This window comes from Polypterus senegalus, chromosome 8 (assembly GCF_016835505.1).
Source record: "Polypterus senegalus isolate Bchr_013 chromosome 8, ASM1683550v1, whole genome shotgun sequence".
NCBI lineage: Eukaryota > Metazoa > Chordata > Cladistia > Polypteriformes > Polypteridae > Polypterus > Polypterus senegalus.
In genome coordinates, this window is record NC_053161.1 from 73,064,788 (window position 1) to 73,088,987 (window position 24,200).

General features: G+C 40.4%; 1 protein-coding gene across 1 annotated transcript in view; it reads left to right on the top strand.

The window, feature by feature from the left end:
- Nucleotides 1-19,032: 19,032 nt before the first annotated feature.
- The window catches only part of ccdc3a (coiled-coil domain containing 3a), a 118,083-nt gene continuing 112,915 nt past the window's right edge, over nucleotides 19,033-24,200 (top strand). Inside the window, exon 1 of the mRNA XM_039761285.1 lies at nucleotides 19,033-19,899. Within this exon, the coding sequence (XP_039617219.1) occupies nucleotides 19,529-19,899 (371 nt within the window). The 5' untranslated portion in view covers nucleotides 19,033-19,528. The remainder of the gene's footprint in view (nucleotides 19,900-24,200) is intronic.

A 24,200-nucleotide genomic window follows, 5' to 3' on the forward strand; every position in this document is an offset into this window, starting at 1 on the left:
AAGCTGCTCCTCTGTCTGGAGATGATACTGTTCATTGGATGCAGTGGATTCTCCGTGATTGACAGGAGCCTGCATAGCGCCTGTTGCTCTGCCACAGATGTCAAACTGTCCAGCTCTGTGCCTACAATAGAGCCTGCCTTCCTCACCAGTTTGTCCAGGCGTGAGGTGTCCCTCTTCTTTGTGCTCCCTCCCCAGCACACCACCGCGTAGAAGAGGGCGCTCGCCACAACCGTCTGATAGAACTTCTGCAGCATCTTATTGCAGATGTTGAAGGACACCAGCCTTCTAAGGAAGTATAGTCGGCTCTGTCCTTTCTTACATAGAGCATCAGTATTGGCAGTCCAGTCCAATTTATCATCCAGTTGAACTCCCAGGTATTTATAGGTCTGTACCCTCTGCACACAGTCTCCTCTGATGATCACAAGGTCCGGGAGGGGCCTGGGCCTCCTAAAATCCACCACCAGCTCCTTGGTTTTGCTGGTGTTCAGTTGTAGGTGGTTTGAGTTTGACCATTTAACAAAGTCCTTGATTAGGTTTCTATACTCCTCCTGATGCAGCCCATGATAGCAGTGTCGTCATCAAACTTTTGCACGTGGCAGGACTCCGAGTTGTATTGGAAGTCCCATGTATATAGGCTGAACAGGACTGGAGAGTGTACAGTCCCCTGCGGCGCTCCTGTGTTGCTGACCACAATGTCAGACCTGCAGTTCCCAAGACGCACATACTGAGGTCTGTCTGTAAGATAGTCCACGATCCATACCACCAGGTATAAATCTACTCGTATCTCTGTCAGCTTGTCCCTAAGGAGCAGAGGTTGGATAGTGTTGAAGGCGCTAGAGAAGTCCAGAAACATAATTCTTACAGCACCACTGCCTCTGTCCAAGTGGGAGAGGGATCGGTATTGCATATATATGATGGCATCCACCGCTCCCACCTTCTCCTGGTATGCGAACTGCAGAGGGTCAAGGACGTGGTGCACCTGTGGCCTCAGGTGGTGAAGCAGCAGCCGCTCCATCACATGTAACGTCAGAGCAACAAGCCGGAAGTCGTTCAGCTCACTAGGATGCGATACCTTTGGGACTGGGGTGATGCAAAATGTTTTCCAAAGCCTCGGGACTCTACCCTGTTCCAGGCTCAGTATGTGTATGTGTTTTTTTTTAATAATGGAAATGACAAAGGCTTGAAATGTAAGTGTTTTTAAATTTTTTACTGGATAAATAAAATGTATTTAATGCAAAAAATAGAATTCAAATGACAAGTGCTTTTTTTACATGCTGTTGAATGGAAACCTGTCCAGAGTATGTACAGTATTTTAATTTATGATTAAATGATTCCTGACATCAAGGCTTAGTTATTCTAATGACAATGCATGTTTAATTTGTGCTTTTACTTGCCATAAATTATACAGAGTAAAACCCAGAGAATAATGTTGCATAATGCTTATGGTTTACTTAATATATGGATACTTTACATTTATAATAAAGCACCTATAATTTATAATTCATATTGGATCATAAAATAACATCTTCAGATAGACATTTTGTGTAGTGCAAATAAGTATATACTTTATTTAAGATGATGTATATGTGTTCACCTGTGATGGACTGGTGCCCTGTCTTGTTATTTCTGTCTTGTGCCCTAAGCTTGCTGGGATGGGCTCCAGCTCTTCCACAACCCTGCTCAGGATAAATGATATATTTATCTGTCTGTTATCCTTATACTAGCAGAATACCCGCGCTTCGCAGCGGAGAAGTAGTGTGTTAAAGAAGGTACGAAAAAGAAAAGGAAAAATTTGAAAAATAACGTAACATGATTGTTAATGTAATTGTTTTGTCATTGATATGAGTGTTGTTCTCATATCTATCTATCTATATATATATATATCTCTATCTATCTATCTATATATATATGTTGTTCTCATATCTATCTATCTATATATATAGATCTCTATCTATCTATCTATATATATATATATATACCCGGCTTGGCAGCGGAGAAGTATTGTGTTAAAGAAGGAAAGAGAAAGAAAAGGAAACATTTTGAAAATAACGTAACATGATTGTCAATGTAATTGTTTTGTCACTGTTATGAGTTTCGCTGTGATATATATATATATATAGCAAAATACCAAGCTTGTGATGTCATGTGTTAAAGAAGTTATGAAAAGAAAAGGAAAAATTTTAAAAATAATGTAACATGATTGTCAAAGTAATTGTTTTGTGTATTTGGCGGCAGCGTCACAAAGTTATTTTCGTCTAGCTGCATCAGAAAATGTACCACAACGTCTGACATGCCTCCTTTTTAGTGCTTTCTCACAGCTTGGATTGCTGCTGTCATATACACACACACACACACACACATACATACATATACAGTATATATACATATATACACATACATATCTACATATCTATATACATATCTACATATACACATATATATATATATACATACCTATCTACATCATATATACACACACATACATACATACACACAAACAAATTATATATATGTGTGTATGTATGTATGTATGTATGTATGTATGTATGTATGTATGTATGTATGTGTGTGTGTATATATATATATATATATATATACATACATATATATACACATACATATACTTGTGTGTATGTTTGTATGTGTCTATATGTGTGTGTATAGCTTTGGTCACTGAGTGCAAGGGAAAAATAATAAAATATAGTCTATAAGTTATTAAACAGTAAAACATTAACGTTTTAAGAAGTACAGGTACATTGAGCACTACTGGAGTGGTTGCGGGTAAACTACATTTTAAAGACTGTGTAACACAACAGGTAAGTAACTAACAGCAGCTAAAATGTATATGGATCATCTCTCGGTAGTAGATCCCTTTTGAAAGGCGCTACACGACGGCTGTGGTATAGAAATTACATTTTCTATGTGAACGTTCAAATTTGTGCCTCTGGTAATGTGCCTTACCGGCATTTAAAGAAAATTAGTTTTGTGTCCTCTGCAGTGTTAAGAGAGAAAGGCTTTGGTTTGGGATAAAAGGAAAAAGGTGTAAAGAAAGGAAAGTTGCCTTTTTCTTTTATATAGTATAGAGAGATGTGTTCGCTGACGCTATGATCGCCTTTTGGGGACAGTCGGTGGGTCTTGTGTAGACTGGTGAGACGCCCCGCCATTAATCGGCTGTGATGGCACTGTCAGTCCTCCACTCTGTGCGTGTCTTCATAATCCGAGGTGAGGACCTCATAATCGATATCGCAAAAGAAAGTGTGAATCGCCTTAATATTATTTTGCCGTGGTGTAGAAAAGGGGTCCCGTGTTTGCACTTGTCTGGGCTATAGCGCAGGGGGAGGATGAAAAAAATTAAAAGTGCTCACTTTGACTTAAGGCAGAAGCGCAGTCAGCGTCTCAAAGGCCGGCACAGCTATGCAGGCTGCTCGACTTTTGCTGGGCAGGAGACCCCAGTTTTGCAGACACGCTCATGATATCAAAAGTCTCAGCTCTTTGGAGGTCATTCATATATATATATATATAGCAAAATACCAGCTCGCAGCGGAGAAGTAGTGTGTTAAAGAAGTAATGAAAAAGAAAAGGAAACATTTTAATAATAACGTAACATGATTGACATTGTCATGAGTGTTGCTGTCATATATATGCCTGCCTAAATAAGTCACCCTCGCTTTGCTCTTACTTTTTACCGCTCATTTAATCATGGCTATGGCGGAAAAATTATAAAATGGAAGGAGGATGGCTTTACCAAAACAATTATTGATGGCGAATCGATTATTCATAAAGCTTGAATTGGTGATGTTTTTCTGTGTTAACCTCATATATTTTCAGACTTCTTCTCAAACTAAGGTGGTGCGAGGGTAAAATGAATCGGGATGCGCTGATCAATGTAATCGTGTACCAGGAAATCATGCATTGACAAAAGCTCCCTTTGCTTGTAATGCAAAGTGTGATTAAATGCATTATTTTTAACGCGTTATGGAGCACATGCATGAAGCTTCTCAGCTGTGCTTGTGCTAAGAAAAGGAAAGATTTTAAAAATAACGTAACACGATTGTCAATGTGACCTTTTGTAAGTAGTGCCTGGAGGATTCAGTGTGGAGAAACTCTAGAGACAGCGTGTGTATTAACTTGTGGATTTTTCTGTGAGTATTTGGTGGCAGTCTGACAAGTTGCTTCGAAGACGGCGTTAGCGCTGAGCTCAGCTCAGAGCCAAATGAGGTGGGAGGGAGATGATGACGTGACTCCCCACCCGCCTTTAACTGTCAATCCCCACAAACACAGTCTCGGAATTTGCATAAGCACACCCCTTCACCTACAATTTTAACTTAGTTACAAAGTGATCAAAACTCGCTTATATCCCGCCCTCTCATTAAACTTGTATCCCGCATTACCTGTGGGCATGTGAAACGCCAGCAGTAGCCTGTCTATGAACTTAATTTAAAGTTTAGGTTTACACCTTGCTTTCTTTCCGAGGTAGCAGCAGTCATGAATATGGTAGTATATGTCACTCGCTCGCTTCTTATTGTTTTTCGCTGCCTTCTCAATTATATAATGCATGTTTTCTTAAGCGCTTTTTGGAGGTCTTCCTGGTTTTCTACGCACTGCGTTGACAATCAGTTCACGTGATTACGTGGGAGGCGTGATGATGTCACACGAAACTCCGCCCCCCCACGTCATTCCAGCTCAACTCCATTACAGTTAATGGAGAAAAATACCTTCCAGTTATGACCATTAGGCGTAGAATTTCGAAATGAAACCTGCCCAACTTTTGTAAGTAAGCTGTAAGGAATGAGCCTGCCAAATTTCAGCCTTCTACCTACACGGGAAGTTGGAGAATTAGTGATGAGTCAGTGAGTGAGTGAGTGAGTGAGTGAGTGAGTGAGTGAATGAGTGAGTGAGTGAGTGAGGGCTTTGCCTTTTATTAGTATAGATTAATCTTAAGCACACACAACGTAGAGAGACGTGAAGTACCAGGTAGAAACTTGCATTTATGAGTAAGCCAGTTCAAACACATACAGATAAGTTGATTTAAAAGAGTTACACAAAAGAATAAAGAAAAAGCTAAAACAACAGAACATCACTATTGCATCTTTATATGGATAAAGCTAGTAATGGATAAAGGAAGGAGCAAGGGGCATTCATTTTTAAAATAAGTACTTTTTTATTGACCACTCTCATGATGATTCTGAAATTGGAGCCTTTAATTTGATTTACTTTGCTGATGAACAGTGTTGTGGAGCATGGGCTGCATGCAGATGTCATTGTGTAATGAAGTCTGTTTGGGGAGTGGGTTTGTAGTCTTTATGTACAAGTTTTAGTTTATCATAGTGTTATCCTTTTTTTTTTTGCATTTTTCTTTCTTTAGAGATATATTTTTTAATCTGAAATGACCAAATGGGACACACTAGAGCAGATCCTGTACCCACAAAAACAGCAGTCCAGATAAGGTTTAGAATGGATATTTTATTAAATAACACACCATACCTGGGGAGGTTAAAAATAAAGAGTGCTGAAAGCACAAACGGACAAACAAAATAACAAAGCCTATGCTCACCTGGGCTATATGAATCTCCTGGACTTCTGTGTTCTCCTCGACAGACAGCACCTTATCACTACTCTTCTACCAAGTCCAGATTCATCTGATTGAAGTGGAGGCCTTCATAAGCCTAATACTGTACTACTAGTGCCACCTATGAGTTGAATTTACTCCCACAGGTATTCCTGCAAATTCTACAATTCCTAAGAGTTTCTGTTCAATCCGGAACCATTAAAGAAGAAGAATGCTGTTTTCAACTAGCTACCTGGGAAATTACTGCTCTTTTAGAATGTATCCCCACCAAGATCTTGTTAATGCAGAATGTGGATGCACTGTATAATGCCTTGCAGGTTCTCACTGCCATCCTGCTTTCAACTATAATGAACGGGAGCTAAGAAAATAGTAGGAAATATTAAGTTTGCATGTATCAGGAGGTATTTGTGTCATCTTGAGGGCATGCATTGAGTCACAACAGGAGACATGAGGAGAAGGAGGTGGCAGCTTAGGAGCTACTGAAAGTTCTCTACCTTCAAAATCATTTTACCAAGATCAGTAAAGCTCCAAGGTATTATCATGAGAAGCATTTAAAACATGCATAAAGGTTTTACTATTTTTAACCTAAATCATTTCATTTGTACTCAGCTGGTAGAAGTTGGAGAGGAAGAGATGGTCAAGGTGACAGTCTGTACTAACTCCACAAAAAGAAGTAAGACATCATCAAAATTCAGAATCATCCTGAAAAGATTATCTACAGGTGAGCATGGGAAAAAAGTAATCATATTTGCATCTTATTAGTGTTTGGCCACTTGGTAAAAAACAATTAAGGGTCTTAAATCTTTTAAGTTACAATTGAGGCAAAAGAAAGCTGCTCAGCTGGTAGAAGGAATTGTCTACTAACCAGTATTGGGCTAATACTGGGCCTCTACCAATGTATTGAGATTGGTAGAACCTCCAATATTACAAAATGCTTCAAAGTAAGGCATATTTTATTAGGCTGCTTTTCTAGTAACAACCCTCTTTTTGACTGATATGAATGTAGTGGCAATGGGAAGAGCAGAAGATTTGAATGGGAAAGATTTTTTGTGTTTTGTATCTTGTACTGTGTAAAGAAAAATAATTTTATATAAAATCATTGATGGTAGCTGACATGATGTCAGTTATATTTGTTTTCATAATGTTGATGGGAGCAATTGGGAATATGAATGAGGAATACTTTTGTGTTTTAAATCTTGCATTGTGTAGATAAAAATGATTTTATATAAAAAATGAATGAGATTTGATTTGAAATTGATAATGTTGATGGGAGTGATGGGAGTGATGGGGAATGTGGAGAATGTGATGTGTAAATACAATGTACCTATTACAAAAAAAACAGAGAAGTGAGGTGGCTGCAAAAAGTGCTTGTGAAAGTAGGTTGAAAGGAAAACAAAAAGAGACAGAGAAGTGGGGTGTAACAGCTGCTATAGAAGAGTTGGAAGTGCTTGTGGAAATAGGAGAATGGGAAATATGGGATCTACTGGGAATTACCTTTTTAACGGGGATACATGTTTATAAAAAAAGGTTCTTTTCTAATGCTTGGTGCAGTGCAAGTATGGATTTGAACAGAGAATGTATGATTAGAAATGGTTTGAAAATGAAAGTTTTTTGATATTGTATAATGGAATGAGCTCTAGAACAACAGAATACTAGAACAATCTATACGAGAACAGGGCACTCAGCCCAACAAAGCTCACTAGTCCTGTCTACTTAATTCTTACAAAACAAAATCAAGCCTATTATATAACTTCAAGTCTAATCTCTAGTACAATATCTATTGCATTTTTTTGGTAATGATGATGGGAATGACAAAAGTTCTGAAAAGAAAATGTTTTTGTGTTTTGTACTGTGTAAATAAAATTTATTAAAAAATGTCAGTAACACATTGAGCATTAACAATATATGTGCTGTCACACACGTGTGCATGGTAGGCAGCTGATGGGCTTAGAGAGGACTGGTTATACATCTGCCCAGCGGGGGGCGGGGTACGCTGACGCTCTTTCTGAGTTCTCTACAGGTCTTTCCCGGGAAATCCCACCAGGAGCCGACACCTCGAAGAGGGACACATCCCTTCCGGTTCCGGCACCGAGGACAATGTCACTTCCGGTTCCGGCACAGAGGACGACATCACTTCCACCCTCCGTCCTATAAAGCCTCCTGCCTTTGTTCTGGCAGGCAGTTCTGTTTTGGACTCTGTTGAGTAAACTTGACTGTGATGAATCTGTTACTTTTGCAGCCAGGAAACCGGATTAAACGGGTGGCTGCCCCAAACCTTGCCATGCCTCATGTCTCTTCTTCTTACAGTGCTTAACAATTATTGGCCCCTCAAAACACAAATTTTTACAGAAAATGTATAAACTCATTTGTTTACTTACAATTCCATGATTTTCTGCTTCCCCCATTGTCTTCCTAGCTTGCTTAAATGGCTGCTGCACAGCCTACTTTGAGCATTCAAGGAGTTTTCACTTGATAACAAAGATTGTTTTTGTTTCAAAATCCACTAAAAGAAGAATAGGAGTTTAATTTTCAAATGCTGTAAGTTGTACATGTACAGGTGCCAGTCATAAAATTAGAATATCATGACAAAGTTGATTTATTTCAGTAATTCCATTCAAAAAGTGAAACTTGTATATTAGATTCATTCAATACACACAGACTGATGTATTTCAATGTTTATTTCTTTTAATTTTAATGATTATAACTGACAACTAATGAAAGTCCCAAATTCAGTATCTCGGAAAATTAGAATATTGTGAAAAGGTTCAATATTGAAGACACCTGGTGCCACACTCTAATCAGCTAATTAACTCAAAACACCTGCAAAAGCCTTTAAATGGTCTCTCAGTCTAGTTCTGTAGGCTATTTTGATCTGTCAGTATCTTGCTAGGTAGACTACTACAGGTGCCAGTCATAAAATTAGAATATCATGACAAAGTTGATTTATTTCAGTAATTCTATTCAAAAAGTGAAACTTGTACTGTATGTTAGATTCATTCATTACACACAGACTGATGTATTTCAAATGTTTATTTCTTTAATTTTGATGATAACTGACAACTAATGAAAGTCCCAAATTCAGTATCTCAGAAAATTAGAATATCAATTAAGACCAATGCAATAAAAGGATTTTTAGAAATGTTGGCCAACTGAAAGGTATTAACATGAAAAGTATGAGCATTTACAGCACTCAATATTTAGTTGGGGCTCCTTTAGCCTGAATTATTGCAGCAATGCGGCGTGGCATGGAGTCAATCAGTCTGTGGCACTGCTCAGGTGTTATGAGAGCCCATGTTGCTCTGATAGTGGCCTTCAGCTCTTCTGAATTGTTGGGTATGGCGTATTGCATCTTCCTCTTCACAATACCCTATAGATTTTCTATGGGGTTAAGGTCAGGCGAGTTTGCTGGCCAATCAAGAACAGGGATACCATGGTCCTTAAACCAGGTACTGGTAGCTTTGGCACTGTGTGCAGGTGCCAGGTCCTGTTGAAAAATGAAATCTGCATCTCCATAAAGTTCGTCAGCAGCAGGAAGCATGAAGTGCTCTAAAAATTCCTGGTAGACGGCTGCATTGACCTTGGACCTCAGAAAACACAATGGACCAACACCAGCAGATGAAATAGCACCCCAAACCATCACTGACTGCGGAAACTTTACACTGGACCTCAAGCAACATGGATTCTGTGCCTCTGCTCTCTTCCTCCAGACTCTGGGACCTTGATTTCCAAAGGAAATGCAAAATTTACTTCCATCAGAGAACATAACTTTGGACCACTCAGCAGCAGTCCAGTTGAGACACTTCTGACGCTGTCTCTTGTTCAAGAGTGGCTTGACACAAGAATTGCAACAGCTGAAACCCATGTCTTGCATACGTCTGTGCGTGGTGGTTCTTGAAGCACTGACTCCAGCTGCAGTCCACTCTTTGTGAATCTCCCCCAAAGTTTTGAATGGGTTTTGTTTCACAATCCTCTCCAGGGTGCGGTTATCCCTATTGCTTGTACACTTTTTTCTACCACATCTTGTCCTTCTCTTCGCCTCTCTATTAATGTGCTTGGACACAGAGCTCTGTGAACAGCCAGCCTCTTTAGCAATGACCTTTTGTGTCTTGCCCTCCTTGTGCAAGGTGTCAATGGTCATCTTTTGGACAACTGTCAAGTCAGCAGTCTTCCCCATGATTGTGTAGCCTACAGAACTAGACTGAGAGACCATTTAAAGGCTTTTGCAGGTGTTTTGAGTTGTCTAGCTGATTAGAGTGTGGCACCAGGTGTCTTCAATATTGAACCTTTTCACAATATTCTAATTTTCCGAGATACTGAATTTGGGACTTTAGTTGTCAGTTATAATCATCAAAATTAAAAGAAATAAACATTTGAAATACATCAGTCTGTGTGTAATGAATGAATCTAATATACAAGTTTCACTTTTTGAACGGAATTACTGAAATAAATCAACTTTGTCATGATATTCTAATTTTATGACCGGCACCTGTAGTTTAAAACAATTTTAAGCCCTGTATCTCTGTATGCCACAGCAATTGCTCAATAGAACACTTATACTTTGAGAGCTGTGAGTTTGCTAGTTTACCCTTTATTTGAGCATCTGTTTTATGTATCAAAGTCATATGAAGAAAGAACTTCCCAGGCCACTACAGTAGCTTTCAGAAGAGCAGACGTTGGACTTTCTTAGAAAGTGTCACACATTTTCCAGACTCATCTGATATATGTACTACCACCCCAGGTCAAGGGGGGGCACTGCTACTAGCCTTCTTCTTTTCTATTTACTCCACAGTACAGAGAAGATGCCCAGTGAGGGCAACTGACTCCACCCCTTCCAATTCCCCAGCTATAAATTCCATTTTTAAAGAACGCACCACAGGACGGAGTTCCTATCTGGTGACCAAAAGAAGCAGAAATACTGAGCCTTGTTTCTTTTGTTTTCATTTTTGACTTTTCAGTTACATTTACTCCCTTAGCAGCCATTTTGTTTACTTTTCCTTAGTTGGATTAAACGGCGACAACTGGGTTGGCACCACAACATTTATTTGTGGATCTTGAGGTTCTTTGCTCAACCACAAAAGACATTTTGGACTTATCTCCTTAAGTTGCAGGAATTGATTGATGGGACAAAATTGTCAATAAATGCATGCTAACCAGTGTTTCTTGTCGATTTGACAGCATGTTTTCATATTAAAGTAACTGGGAGGTCTCTGTCCAAAAAATAAGCGTCCATTCTTCTGTGCATTCATATACTTCACTCTGGGTTCTCTGATGTTCCTTCCTCCCACATCCTCAAAGTCACACAGTTCAAGTTAATGGAGATTGCATTGTAGGTGTGTTAGTTGACTCTGTGATGGACTGGTGCTCTGTCCAGGGCTTTTTCCTGCCTTGAACTCAGTTCTGTTGAATAGGCTGCACCTTGTGATCCTGAATTGGATTAAGCATGTCTGACAGTATATGTTGGCTGTTTATATTTACCTAGAATTAATTCTAATTAAAGGCGGCATGGTGACGCAGTGGTAGCACTGCGGCCTTGCAGTAAAGACTTGGGTTCGTTTCCCGGGTTCTCCCTGTGTGTGCGTGGGTTTCCTCCCACAGTCCAAAGACATGCAGGTTAGATGCATTGGAGATCCTAAATTGTCCCTAGTGTGTGCTTGGTCCTGCCTTGTGCCCTGTGCTGGCTGGGATTGGCTCCAGCAGACCCTCGTGACCCTGTGTTTGGATATAGCGGGTTGGACAATAACTGACTGACTAATTCTAATTAAATGAAGTTACTCTAAATTTGAATTATGATTACATCTTTTCCACTTGTGTGTTCTTTTATTTTTCTGCTTTTGGAAAAAAAATGGTATGTTCTGCTACAATTGTTCATATGTATTTATTTGTGTACAAATATTTTTCTGCTATTATAAAATACTGTTTTTATTAAGAGGTGAGTGGGTAGCGCTGCTCTCTCGCAGTTAGGAGACCTGGTTTCTCTTACCGGGTCCTCAATGCGTGGAGTTTGCATGCTCTCCCCATGTCTGCGTGGGTTTCCTCCGGGTGCTCCGGTTTCCTCCCACAGTCCAAAGACATGCAGGTTAGGTGCATTGGCGATTCTAAATCGTCCCTAGTGTGTGCTTGGTGTATGTGTGTGTGTATGCATGCCCTGCGATGGGCTGGCGCCCTGCCAGGGGTTTGTTTCCTGCCTTGCGCCCTGTGTTGGCTGGGATTGGCTCCAGCAGACCCCCATGACCCTGTAGTTAGGATATAGCGGGTTGGATAATGGATGGATGGATGGATGTTTTTATTAAAACCTACAGATTTTTTTACAAATTAAAGTCTGTTTTTAAATATTCAAACTGTTAATTTCTCAGACAGTTTTTACATTTTTTTTAACAAGATATAATTTCTGATACATCAAATAGTTTAAACCTTTGGTAGATCAAATTATATGTAAATCTTTCTAATACTTTACTTTTTTAGTGCAGTCTGACATTAGTAGGTTGGAAATCCTGAGACTTGTATTATGTGGAGCCAAATATTTTCACCTCCATTCAGAAAGAGTATGACAGAGAATCTGTGTGTAAGAATTAAAGAGATAAAGCAAATGTACTGGTAAGATTCAACATAAAGTATCTCCTACTTTTCAGTGTTATGAATCTGTTTTCTAAAGATCTTCACAATTTTTTTCAATGTGTGTAATTAGTAACTGTTAATTACCTGTTAAAATGTTAACTTAAAACTTTTCATGTAAAAATACTGTACATTTAATCATCTTCTTGTTTTGGCTGCCTCCGTTAGGGGTCGCCATAGCAGGTAATCTTTTTCCATATCCTCCTGTCCTCTGCATCTTGCCCAGTTACACCCACCACCCGCATGAACTTTCTCATCATATCCATAAACCTTTTCTTAGGCCTTCCTCTTTTCCTCTTACCTGGCAGCACCATCCTTAACATCCTTCTCCCAATATACCCAGCATCTCTCCTCTGCACATGTCCAAACCAATGTGATCTCACCTCTCTGACTTTGTCTCCAAACCATCCAACCTGAGCTGAACCTCTGATGTACTTGTTTTTAATCCTATCCATCCTTGTCACTCCCAATGCAAATCTTAACATACTTACTGTAACTCTGCCACCTCCTGCTCTGTCTCCTGCTGCCTGGTCAATGCCACCATCTCCAACGATATAACATAGCTGGTCTCACTACCGTCCTGTAGACCTTCCCTTTTTCTTTTGCTGATACCTGTCTGTCACAAATCACTCCTGACACTCTTCTCCACCCACTCCACCCGGCTTGCACTCTCTTTTTCACCTCTCTTCCAGAATCCCCATTACTTTGTACTGCTGATCCCAAGTATTTAAACTCATCCACCTTTGCCAACTCTACTCCCTGCATCCACCACTCCTCTGACCTCTCTATCATTTACACACATGTATTCTGTCTTGTTCCTACTGACCTTCATTCCTCTCCTCTGGAGCATATCTCCACCTCTGCAGGGTCTCCTCGACCTACTCCCTACTCTCGCTACAAATCACAATGTCGTCCACAAACATCATAGTTCATTACCACTGCAAATAAAAAGAGCTCAGAGCCGTTCCCTGATGTAATCTCATTTCCACCTTGAATGCATATGTCACTCCTACAGCAGACCTCAACCCTGTGACACTTCCCTCGTACATATCCAGCACAACTCTTACATACTTCTCTGCCACTCCAGACTTCCTCATACAATACCACAACTCCTCTCTAGGCACCCTGCCATATGCTTTCTCCAGGTCCACAAACACACAATGCAACTCCTTTGGACTACTCTATACGTCTCCATCTACACCCTTAGAGCAAACATTGCATCTGTGGTTTCTTGGCATGAAACTATACTGCTGTTCACTAATCATCACCTCACTTCTTAACCTAGCTTCCACTACTCTTTCCCAAAACTTCATGCTGTGTCTCATCAATTTTATCTCTCTGTAGTTACTACAGCAGAATTTACAATATTTGACATTGGATATGGTGTAAATATGTAGCAGTATAGTTGGGACTCTAAAACGATTGACTTTATGGTTTGTCTGCCCCCCAATTCCTAAATGTCAAACTCCGCCCATGATATGACCCTTGCTTGTCCTTGGCTTTGATTTCTCTCTCGTCTCCTGGTCTAGTTACTATTCTGGTTCTAATCTGCCTTTTTTTCCAGTGTGGCAGAGCAAGAAGGATGATGGAAAGGAAGGGATAGTGTGTGAAAAATTGTGAATAACTAGTGAAAAATGTGTCTAATCAGATGTAAGAGGAATCCACGAACATATACCCAAACTATTGTGAATTCAGGGGAGACAATAAGAGCAATGGTAAAACGAAGAAAACAACACTAAAATTATATGTTTAATGACTAGTTTCATTGCTTATTAACAAAACTATGATGAATTTATCCCCAGTTCTCTCATCAGATGCTTCAGCACCTACATTGTCTGAGCTGTTGCTGATGATTGATTATATTAGGCGTCTTTTAGCCTTACCTACAAATTTATGTTGCAGGCAACTAAAATTGAGATTCAGAACCTTTGTTTGAACCTTTAAACAAATGTAGCCTCACTCTTAAAATTAAAGGTTCTTTAATGGTTCTTTACTGGGTTGTGTGGCACTGACCCATTTCATTCTGGGGATGGTGCTTTGCATATAAATTTGGTTATTTGGGCTTTGAAATGTTTTGTAATGTTAGGACAAAAAACAGAAAATCTTTAAAATATACAGGTGCCGGTCATAAAATTAGAATATCATGACAAGTTGATTTATTTCAGTAATTCCATTCAAAAAGTGAAACTTGTATATTAGATTCATTCAGTACACAGAGACTGATGTATTTCAATGTTTATTTCTTTTAATTTTGATGATTATAACTGACAACTAATGAAAGTCCCAAATTCAGTATCTCGGAAAATTAGAATATTGTGAAAAGGTTCAATATTGAAGACACCTGGTGCCACACTGTAATCAGCTAATTAACTCAAAACACCTGCAAAAGCCTTTAAATGGTCTTTCAGTCTAGTTCTGTAGGCTACACAATCATGGGGAAGACTGCTGACTTGACAGTTGTCCAAAAGACGAACATTGACACCTTGCACAAGGAGGGCAAGACACAAAAGGTCATTGCTAAAGAGGCTGGCTGTTCACAGAGCTCTGTGTCCAAGCACATTAATAGAGAGGCGAAGGGAAGGACAAGATGTGGTAGAAAAAAGTGTACAAGCAATAGGGATAACCGCACCCTGGAGAGGATTGTGAAACAAAACCCATTCAAAACTTTGGGGGAGAATCACAAAGAGTGGACTGCAGCTGGAGTCAGTGCTTCAAGAACCACCACGCACAGACGTATGTAAGACATGGGTTTCAGCTGTCGCATTCCTTGTGTCAAGCCACTCTTGAACAAGAGACAGCGTCAGAAGTGTCTCGACTGGACTGCTGCTGAGTGGTCCAAAGTTATGTTCTCTGATGGAAGTAAATTTTGCATTTCCTTTGGAAATCAAAGTCCCAGAGACTGGAGGAAGAGAGGAGAGGCACAGAATCCACGTTGCTTGAGATCCAGTGTAAAGTTTCCACAGTCAGTGATGGTTTGGGGTGCCATGTCATCTGCTGGTGTTGGTCCATTGTGTTTTCTGAAGTCCAAGGTCAACACAGCCGTCTACCACGAGGTTTTAGAGCACTTCATGCTTCCTGCTGCTGACTAACTTTATGGAGATGCAAATTTCATTTTCCAACAGGACCTGGCACCTGCACAAAGTGCCAAAGCTACCAGTACCTGGTTTAAGGACCATGGTATCCCTGTTCTTGATTGGCCAGCAAACTCGCCTGACCTTAACCCCATAGAAAATCTATGGGGTATTGTGAAGAGGAAGATGCAATACGCCAGACCCAACAATTCAGAAGAGCTGAAGGCCACTATCAGAGCAACATGGGCTCTCATAACACTTGAACAGTGCCACAGACTGATCGACTCCATGCCACGCCACATTGCTGCAGTAATTCAGGCCAAAGGAGCCCCAACTAAATATTGAGTGCTGTACATGCTCATACTTTTCATGTTCATACCTTTCAGCTGGCCAACATTTCTACAAATCCTTTTTTTTCATTGGTCTTAATTGATATTCTAATTTTCTCAGATACTGAATTTGGGACTTTCATTAGTTGTCAGTTATAATCATCAAAATTAAAAGAAATAAACATTTGAAATACATCAGTCTGTGTGTAATGAATGAATCTAACATACAAGTTTCACTTTTTGAATGGAATTACTGAAATAAATCAACTTTGTCATGATATTTTAATTTTATGACAGGCACCTGTAGTAGTCTACCTGACAGATCAAAATAAACTTAGCCGCTTTTATTGTATTGCAGCGGAAGTCCTATTAAAATCATGTAGTCATTGGTATGTCTGCTATCATCTATTCAGGGTTATTCATGGAACCTGTTAGGAATCTTAAAAAATAAAAAGGATTTTTATGCACAAAGAAATGGAAAATTTACAGTTACAATAATGTTGGAGAGAATTACTGTGATGATAAGCCATATAAATGAATATATTACCAGCATGAATTGCTTTATAATTGGAAATAAATATCATCTACTATTGTTGCCTTCCGGGAACAGTGTTAGGGAACCCTGGATTATACAAGAACTGTCAAAGAGAGCACAAAGTGAGCTGGCAGATAGAGAAGAAAAAGTGAGCTTTTTACTTGATATAAACTTTGTGCATTCCAAGTGCTATACTATGTCATGTCATTTACTAACCCACTTAATTCAGATCACGGTCATGGGAGTCTGTTAGAGCCTATACCAGCTAGCATAGGGAGCAAGGCAGGAACAAACCCTGGACAGGATGCCAGTCCATTGCATGGCGAACACACCAAGGCCAATTCAGCATCACCATTTCACTTACTGTAAGCTGGATATCTTGGGACTGTGGGAGGAAATAGGAGCACGCTGAGAAAACCACCACAAGCATGGGGCCTCTTAAGTGTGGGGATTCAAATCTGCTAAGCAACACAGGTTTAGTTTATCTATTATCAAAATAGCTTTTTGAATCCTGTTCATTCTCAAATGGGGTCTTGAAGAGAAACCTTTCTTCAGCTTCTAAACTCTGGAATATTGTGGAGAAATTCAGACTGCAGATAATGAGCAGGATTGAAACAAAAGTATTTTTGGGCTCATATAGTATAAGTACACTCTTAAACATAAAGGTGCCAGTGTGGTTCCCAAAAGATTCATCCACATGAAGGTTCCAGAAAGAACCTTTATTTATTTACATCCATAAAAAGCCCCATGCAGTCAATAACAATGAACAAACGGTAACAGATACATGAAATAGCAATAGATTCATGATTTTAAAAGAACTCTGGCTGCCGACAATCACACAGGCAAAGTTCAAGATTTCTTAATCTGTTAGTGTTCTTTTCAATAGCCAGCCAAACATTAATGATTTCATGTTTCTTTTACATATTAAGAGGTTTTTCAAAGCCCAAAGAACCAACTGGATATGCAAAGAACCGTTCCCAGAGTGAAATAGTGTTTTGTCAAGCAAAAGCTCAACAAGGAACCGCACAACCCAGTAAAGAACCATTAAATGCCATTAAAGAACCGTTATTTTTTAAGAGTGTAGTGTTGTGGCAATACTCACCACTAGATGGTAATCGTGTACCTTTTATCCGTGACCAACACTCGACTGGCGCTTTAAAATTAGCGATAGCTGTAATAAAGGCTAGCCCTCTGAAAGCCTCCGGCTATAACACATTGTGAAATATCAGAGTAATCCTACCGCACGGTCCATAGAACTTAAACTGTTAATCTTATGAGAATATCGCCACAGTAAGTTCCCCTAATTAGTAACAGCCAAAACTGCCTTTAGAGATGGATGAATCAGTTGTTATAACGGTTCACTTCGCACAATGAGAAGTTTTTTTTTCCCTCTTCTTTCACTATGTTACATTTTCAGCTATGATTTTCTTTGCCTAAAACAAAAGGCTAAGATAAGTGAGGTTCCACCAGTCCAGATCCTGGACCAATGTATGTCATGTGATAGCCTGTCACCCTGTCCAGGTTTGTTCAGTTCTCTGAGCCAGACGCTGCTAGAAAGGGCTCCGGCTGTCATTTGTTCCAATACATTATCAATTGGAAAATCAAGCAATCATTGATAGCTTAGATTTAACCATTTGCACTATTTATATACTGTATGTGCGTGTGTGTGTACAGTACAATAAAATTCAGTATAGACTGATGGGTGACACGGAAATCCTCGAAATGAAAAACAGTAAAATCAGTTACGTCAAGTGAACTACCTAAAGAAGTCAGTCATTATCTAACCGGCGAACAGGGTCGCGGGGGCAGGGTCGGTGGGGGTTGTATGCTGGAGCCTATCCTAGCTATCATAGGGCGCAAGACAGGAACAATCTCTGGATAAGGCGCCAGTCCATCACGGGGCGCTTTTGCATGCAGGACTGAGGAAATCAAAAGATAATACGTGAGTTTTCAGGGGCAATGTAAATGTAAGAATAAAGGAATCCACAAGAGTCGAATAATGAGCGACATGTGCAAACTGATGAACATACCCTATTCAGCACGCGCTTCAGATAAAACGACAGTAAGGCAAGAATCAGCCCTGGACGGGTACAGGGTTCACAGGGCACACTGACTCACACTGAGCCAATTTAATTCTATCTATCTATCTATCTATCTATCTATCTATCTATCTATCTATCTATCTATCTATCTATCTATCTATCTCTCTGTCTGTCTGTCTCTCTATATTTCTGTCTGTCTGACTATCCGTCAATCTGTCTGCCCACATATCAAATATTCAGTTTTTTATTGTTGAAAGAACTCTTAGGAGTGTATAAAGGGGCACATCGTATAGTCACTGAAGTGCTGGTTTAACACTGGTGATGTTTATCTATCGATTTTAATTACTTTTGTTTATCTTTAACGAGTTACATATATTATTACATTTATAATTATGTACTAGTTTCCGATTTGGGATAGTTTTCAGTTCTCCAACTATCTTGCCTGAGGTTTCCAGCCATCCGTCCATTTTCAGGGTGCATTTTTTAGTTTGAATTTCGTGGTTCGTAAAAATGATTGGATGAATATGACGATGAAATGATCCGATCAATCATCTAGTTTAAAGAATGAGAAGTTGGCAAAAAGAGGTCTGTTCGAAAAAGACTTGCCGGTTTTCATGGTTTTTGATAATAAGTAATTTACTTCTAATAGAGACAAGGGTGCAACATACTCGTTCGTTCGATCATGCAGTTAGTCAGTAAATCATGAGTATCTCCTCTTCATTACATCGCGCCATCTATTTATTAAATGGACAGATTCGGAAGAACAGCTAAATATGACATGGTCATTAATGACTAGTGCAATTTAACCTCCTCAACGTTAACGGACGCCGGCAGTTAATTTGAAGGAGTTCCTTCCCAAGCAAACAGCTGTAGGCACTGACCCCTTCCATTTTGGGGCTAAAACGGAGGAGCCGGCGGTCGCGGTTCGAGGCTCGCTTAGCGCACATGCCATTGGCCCGCGGCGGGTCTCTTCTCTCGCTGGCCCCTCCTGTCGTGTCAGCTGGGGAGCGCCTCCGCACTTCGCCTCTCTTGCCGCCCGTCCCGTCCTGCCCGTCCCGTCCTGACTCTCTTAGGCGCCGCTTTTAGAGAGAGAGGAGTGCAACAACGAGGTGAGCACGGGGGCTTTTAAAAGGGCAGCGCACAGCGATGCCCCGGAGGGGAAGGATGGACTGGACCGACTCTGATTGTTGAGACGTCAAAAACAAAACAAAAGGAAAAAAAAAAACACGTCTACAACTTGAAGACAAATGGTCTGTAAAAGAAGCAACTGCCTCAAGTTCCTCTGCACCGAGTGGAGTTAATTTTTCCTTTTCGGTTCAGCCTGTCGCAGAGTTTTGCTGTTTTTACAGGAATTCCCTCCAGCCACAGAGATGTTTCTCCTACTAGCAACGTTATTTTCTTTGAGAGGTCAGGTGAGCCCTGTTCAGGCTTGCCAGCTTCCTTCAGACTGGAGACCCCTCAGTGAAGGCTGCAGGGCAGAGCTAGCAGAGATTATAGTTTATGCCAAAGTGCTGGCCCTCCATCAAGAGGTGTACAATGCCTACAACTACCTACCCTATCAATATGAGGGTAACGAGAAAGGACTCTTCTATTCTGCAGAGATAGAACTGCTCTGTGACCAGGCCTGGGGAAGCATGTTGGAGGTGCCAGCTGGGTCCAGATTAAATCTCACTGGCCTGGGCTATTTCTCATGCCAGTCGCACACTGTGGTCCAGAATTACTCTTACATCTTCTTTCTTCGGTAAGTCACTTTGTTTTGTGTTGTAGAAAAATTAACAAAGTCTTGGTTATCACTTCCCAGTGACCCTGATGAGACTTTGGTAAGTATGAAAATAGATATATCTCTTGAGTTTATAAAATGAAATTAACAGAAAATGCTAAACGACTGTCTGGTAGCAGACATTTCCCTCTGTTTTCTTGTTATTATCTGTAGTAGCTTTTCAATTTTTGAACTCTTAGCATGGTTATCAAATGGTACTGGTCATATTGTGTGGTCTTTTAGGTAACAGTTAACAGAGAATGCAGTCCCTCAGGTGGAGATTTAGTCATTTAAGTTTATACACTGCCTAGGGGGCATGCCATTTGAGTCCATACCTTTATTCCCTTCCCAAGTGTTGCAACGATTATGACATCAAAGCCAATTTGCTTTGTATTTTGATTTTGTTGTCCTCATGTACCATTCACCCATTTATCCACTCTCTGTAATGCAGACTGGTGGGGTGGCAGATCCTATTCCTCAGCATTAGGTGCATGGCAGGAGCTAGCTGCACAGGAATGCAGTGCTCCACTTCTCCTGGGACAATTTAGGGTCCAACTAGGGTGCAACATAATGCAGAGGGCACAGTAGTTTGGTGTCCAATCTGTGAGGTTGCTGAACCTCGACCACCAAAACAAATTTTTAATATCAAATGATATCCTTTTAAATAAGTCGTTGCTTTTTGAATATACATGCATTACCTAATCATTTGAGAATACTTTGCTGAAAGAGTAGTCACTATTGAAAGTAACTGCAGTCTTCTGAAACCCATCAACCACTGCAGACTGATCTCCTTGGGGCAGGCCAAGTCATACAAGTTTATGATCACAGCTCATCATAGAGATGATCAGGTTTCCCATGTCTGAGTGCCTGTTTGGCCCCCTGTGTTTACTGGAGTTGAACTTGGCCCTAAGCCTGAATTTCTATTAAATGACCTCTTGATACTCCAGACTTCAATGGGGTAAATCTATGTTGCTTTTGCCTTCATTGTCCAAGTGAGGAAAACTGACCATTTCTTTTGGGGATTTGTACACATTTTGTTATTTATAACCAGCAGAAGTAATTGGAAGCTCTCATTTAGACCCAGAACTGCACACAAGCAGCTGCTTTTTCTAACCACATGGGGGGAAATGCCTTGGTGGAATCTAAAGCTGAGAATAGAGCTGTTAGACTCATTCTTGTTTGACGTGTTCTAGGCAGCAGGGTGCAGTCAGCCCAGAGGTGACTACTCTGTGGAATGTTCCAAACCTAAAGACACAACCAAACTAACTGCAGTAGCTTAGTGCCCAAAGGGACCAATATTCATAAAAAACTTTAGAAACAAAAATAAGTACCTTCTGCATAAGGTAGTGTACTCTGGTAGATAGCATGCTAATTTGTGCAGTGAGTCTGAAATTCAGCTGCCACCAATATATGTCAGACTCTTTTAAGTTTCTTTGGCCTCAAGATAATATTTTGCTTTAAGTTGTGTAGTAAATAAAAATAAGTTGATTCAATTGGTTATACACTGTGAAAGGCACTATACATAGTAAGCTAAAGAATTATTGATTCCTTGTTAAAAGGTCAGTTAGTCTTTTTTTTTCCAAGAAAAAAATGTAAAGGTGATGTGTGGCAAGCATTCAATCACCACATTGAGGAGAGAATTAGGTCCTATCGCCAGGGGAGTTTTGAGGCAGCACCATCAAAAACTGCACCACCATGCTGAATCCAATTATTTTTTCATGCTTTGTAGTAGGAGGCTTGAATGTTCACTGAATGCATTGAGCGTAAGGCAGGAACCAACACAATAGGACACCAGTTCATCACAGGACATACTGCCACCCTGACAAATACTGAGTTAGTTCAGAGTCACTGATTTAGCTAACATGCTGAAAATAAATTAGGAAGAAACCTGAGTACTGGGAAAGTACCTACACATTCTTGGGGAGAACATGCAAACTCAACCTGAAATGTACCTGAACTAGTCTGTGAATTGAAATCTGGGTTACCAGAGCTATACAGCAGCAACACTACCACTGTATCACTATGCTGCTCTCTCTATATCTATATAGTAAAAGTATAGTTAAATTTGCATATAAATACATGCACACACACACACACACACACACACACACACACACACACACACACACACACACACATATATATATATCCATCCATCCATCCATTTTCCAACCCACTGAATCCGAACACAGGGTCACGGGGGTCTGCTGGAGCCAATCCCAGCCAACACAGAGCACAAGGCAGGAACCAATCCCGGGCAGGGTGCCAACCCACCGCAGGACACACACAAACACACCCACACACCAAGCACACACTAGGGCCAATTTAGAGTCGCCAATCCACCTAGCCTGCATGTCTTTGGACTGTGGGAGGAAACCGGAGTGCCCGGAGGAAACCCACGCAGAAACGGGGAGAACATGCAAACTCTCTCTCGGGAGCTGTCTACTACCTCCTGACTGGGCCACTTTGATGAATGGAGACATTCCCTTTTTATCTTGATGCTGGGACTACTTCTGGTATCACTCTGTTGCTTGCCAGAAGCACTTCTGGGTCATATGGAAGCTCCCCACAACACGGAGGTGCATTCTTCATAGCTCCCCACTGCGGCACCCAATGATCTCAGTAGGTCTGCTTCTTCCATACTACAAGTCCTAACCAACCCTGCGGGTGTCCATGCTGGGCTGCCGTTAGAGAAATACTGCCCCCTGCCCTGTTGGAGGATGATTTGTTCCTGAAAAGTATTTGTCCCCCGTCCCTCCATTTTTGGGTCATCCCGACTGGGATAGAACTCAAGGACCGTTCTGACAGGGTTGTGTCTCCATCCCTCCCAACTGGGTAGGATATCATTCCTGACCTCAGTCGGATTGCCAGTCCATGCACTTTGACACTTACTATATACTGTATATAAAGTGCGTATACAGGTATATATTCTGTATTCTTGTTTAAGTTTAATTTCATGTGTTCAAAGTTTACAAGCAGGAGCACAATGAAATTCTTACTTGCATGTCTCCTCAGATAAAATAATAATAAACAATATTAAGAATAAAATGTAAAGAAATGATGAAGGGCTGGAATTCCAGGTGGGATAATAGTCATTTATTGATGAAATATTGGGGTAGGCTGAAGTAGGTGCGTCATTACACTGCCAGCAATGCCTTTTTTTTACTATAGAGGAAGCACAAAGTCCTACTTCCATTTGGTCTGATGGGAGTGTCAGAAGGTCAAGAGGTGGGTGGAGTTAGATTGGGTTCAGAGATCTTCATCCAGGTCAGTGATTTTTGAACACTAGAGGAAGCAAATGAACAAATGATTTCATTGGCTTTACCTGTAACCCCTTCCTGTGTTCCCTTTGCTTTAGTCCCTGCAGTCACAGCTTAATGTGCAAAAGTCTTAGATACTTTAGATATTTTACAAATAAATTTGTCTTAGATGGCTATCTTATATCTTCTGGATTAGTGTGTTAATAGAGAAGAGCTTATGTTAGCGTTCCAAACACTCATTTTGCAAAAAGAGACGCAGTACAATCAGATATTTAAATGCCCTTGATGTAAAATAAACTAACTGTAGTAAGACATCACTTTCCAGTTAAAACAAACGTGTGGTCTTTGTAGGCATGTAGCCCAACACTTGATTATCAAATATAACAAACAGGTGCTAATAATCAATGACAAAATGTGTAGGTTGAACCAAAATGATGAAACAAAAACAGTTGTGTAGAAGGAATAAAACTGGGCCAGGGGTAACCATACTAAAAAGGTGATGTGGTGGTTCACATTTTGCAGCAGGCAGGTGTTTTTGGATGTTCTGTCTAACCTGTTCTGCTAAAGCACAAACAAACAGGCAAAACTGAGAACTGGAAATGCACTGGTCACCCACAGAAACGGAGTGCAGCAGAAGTGAAATACATTAAGCTTGCTTTCCTTTAAAATAAAGATGTCCAGCACTGCTTTTAGCTTAGAACTGGCAGAAACCACTGAGACACTGGTAAAGCCATCTATAGTTCAGAGAAATCCTATAAGAGGTGGCCTTCATAAAGAGTTGTGATCAAAACGTCATTGCTCTAAAGTTGGAAATAAAACCCAATGAATTTCTGTACCTGTGGGTAAAAATGCAAGGACTGAGATGCAGAGAAATGGCAGCAGGTATTCTACACTGATGATCCAAAATGTAAAAGTCTTGACGCCGACAAAACTCAGGATGTCTGTCAAAGGGAAAAAGAATGTTTCATGGACTGAATGCCGGAAGGCAACAGTGTAGCATGGTGGAGGTTTCGTGCAGGTTTA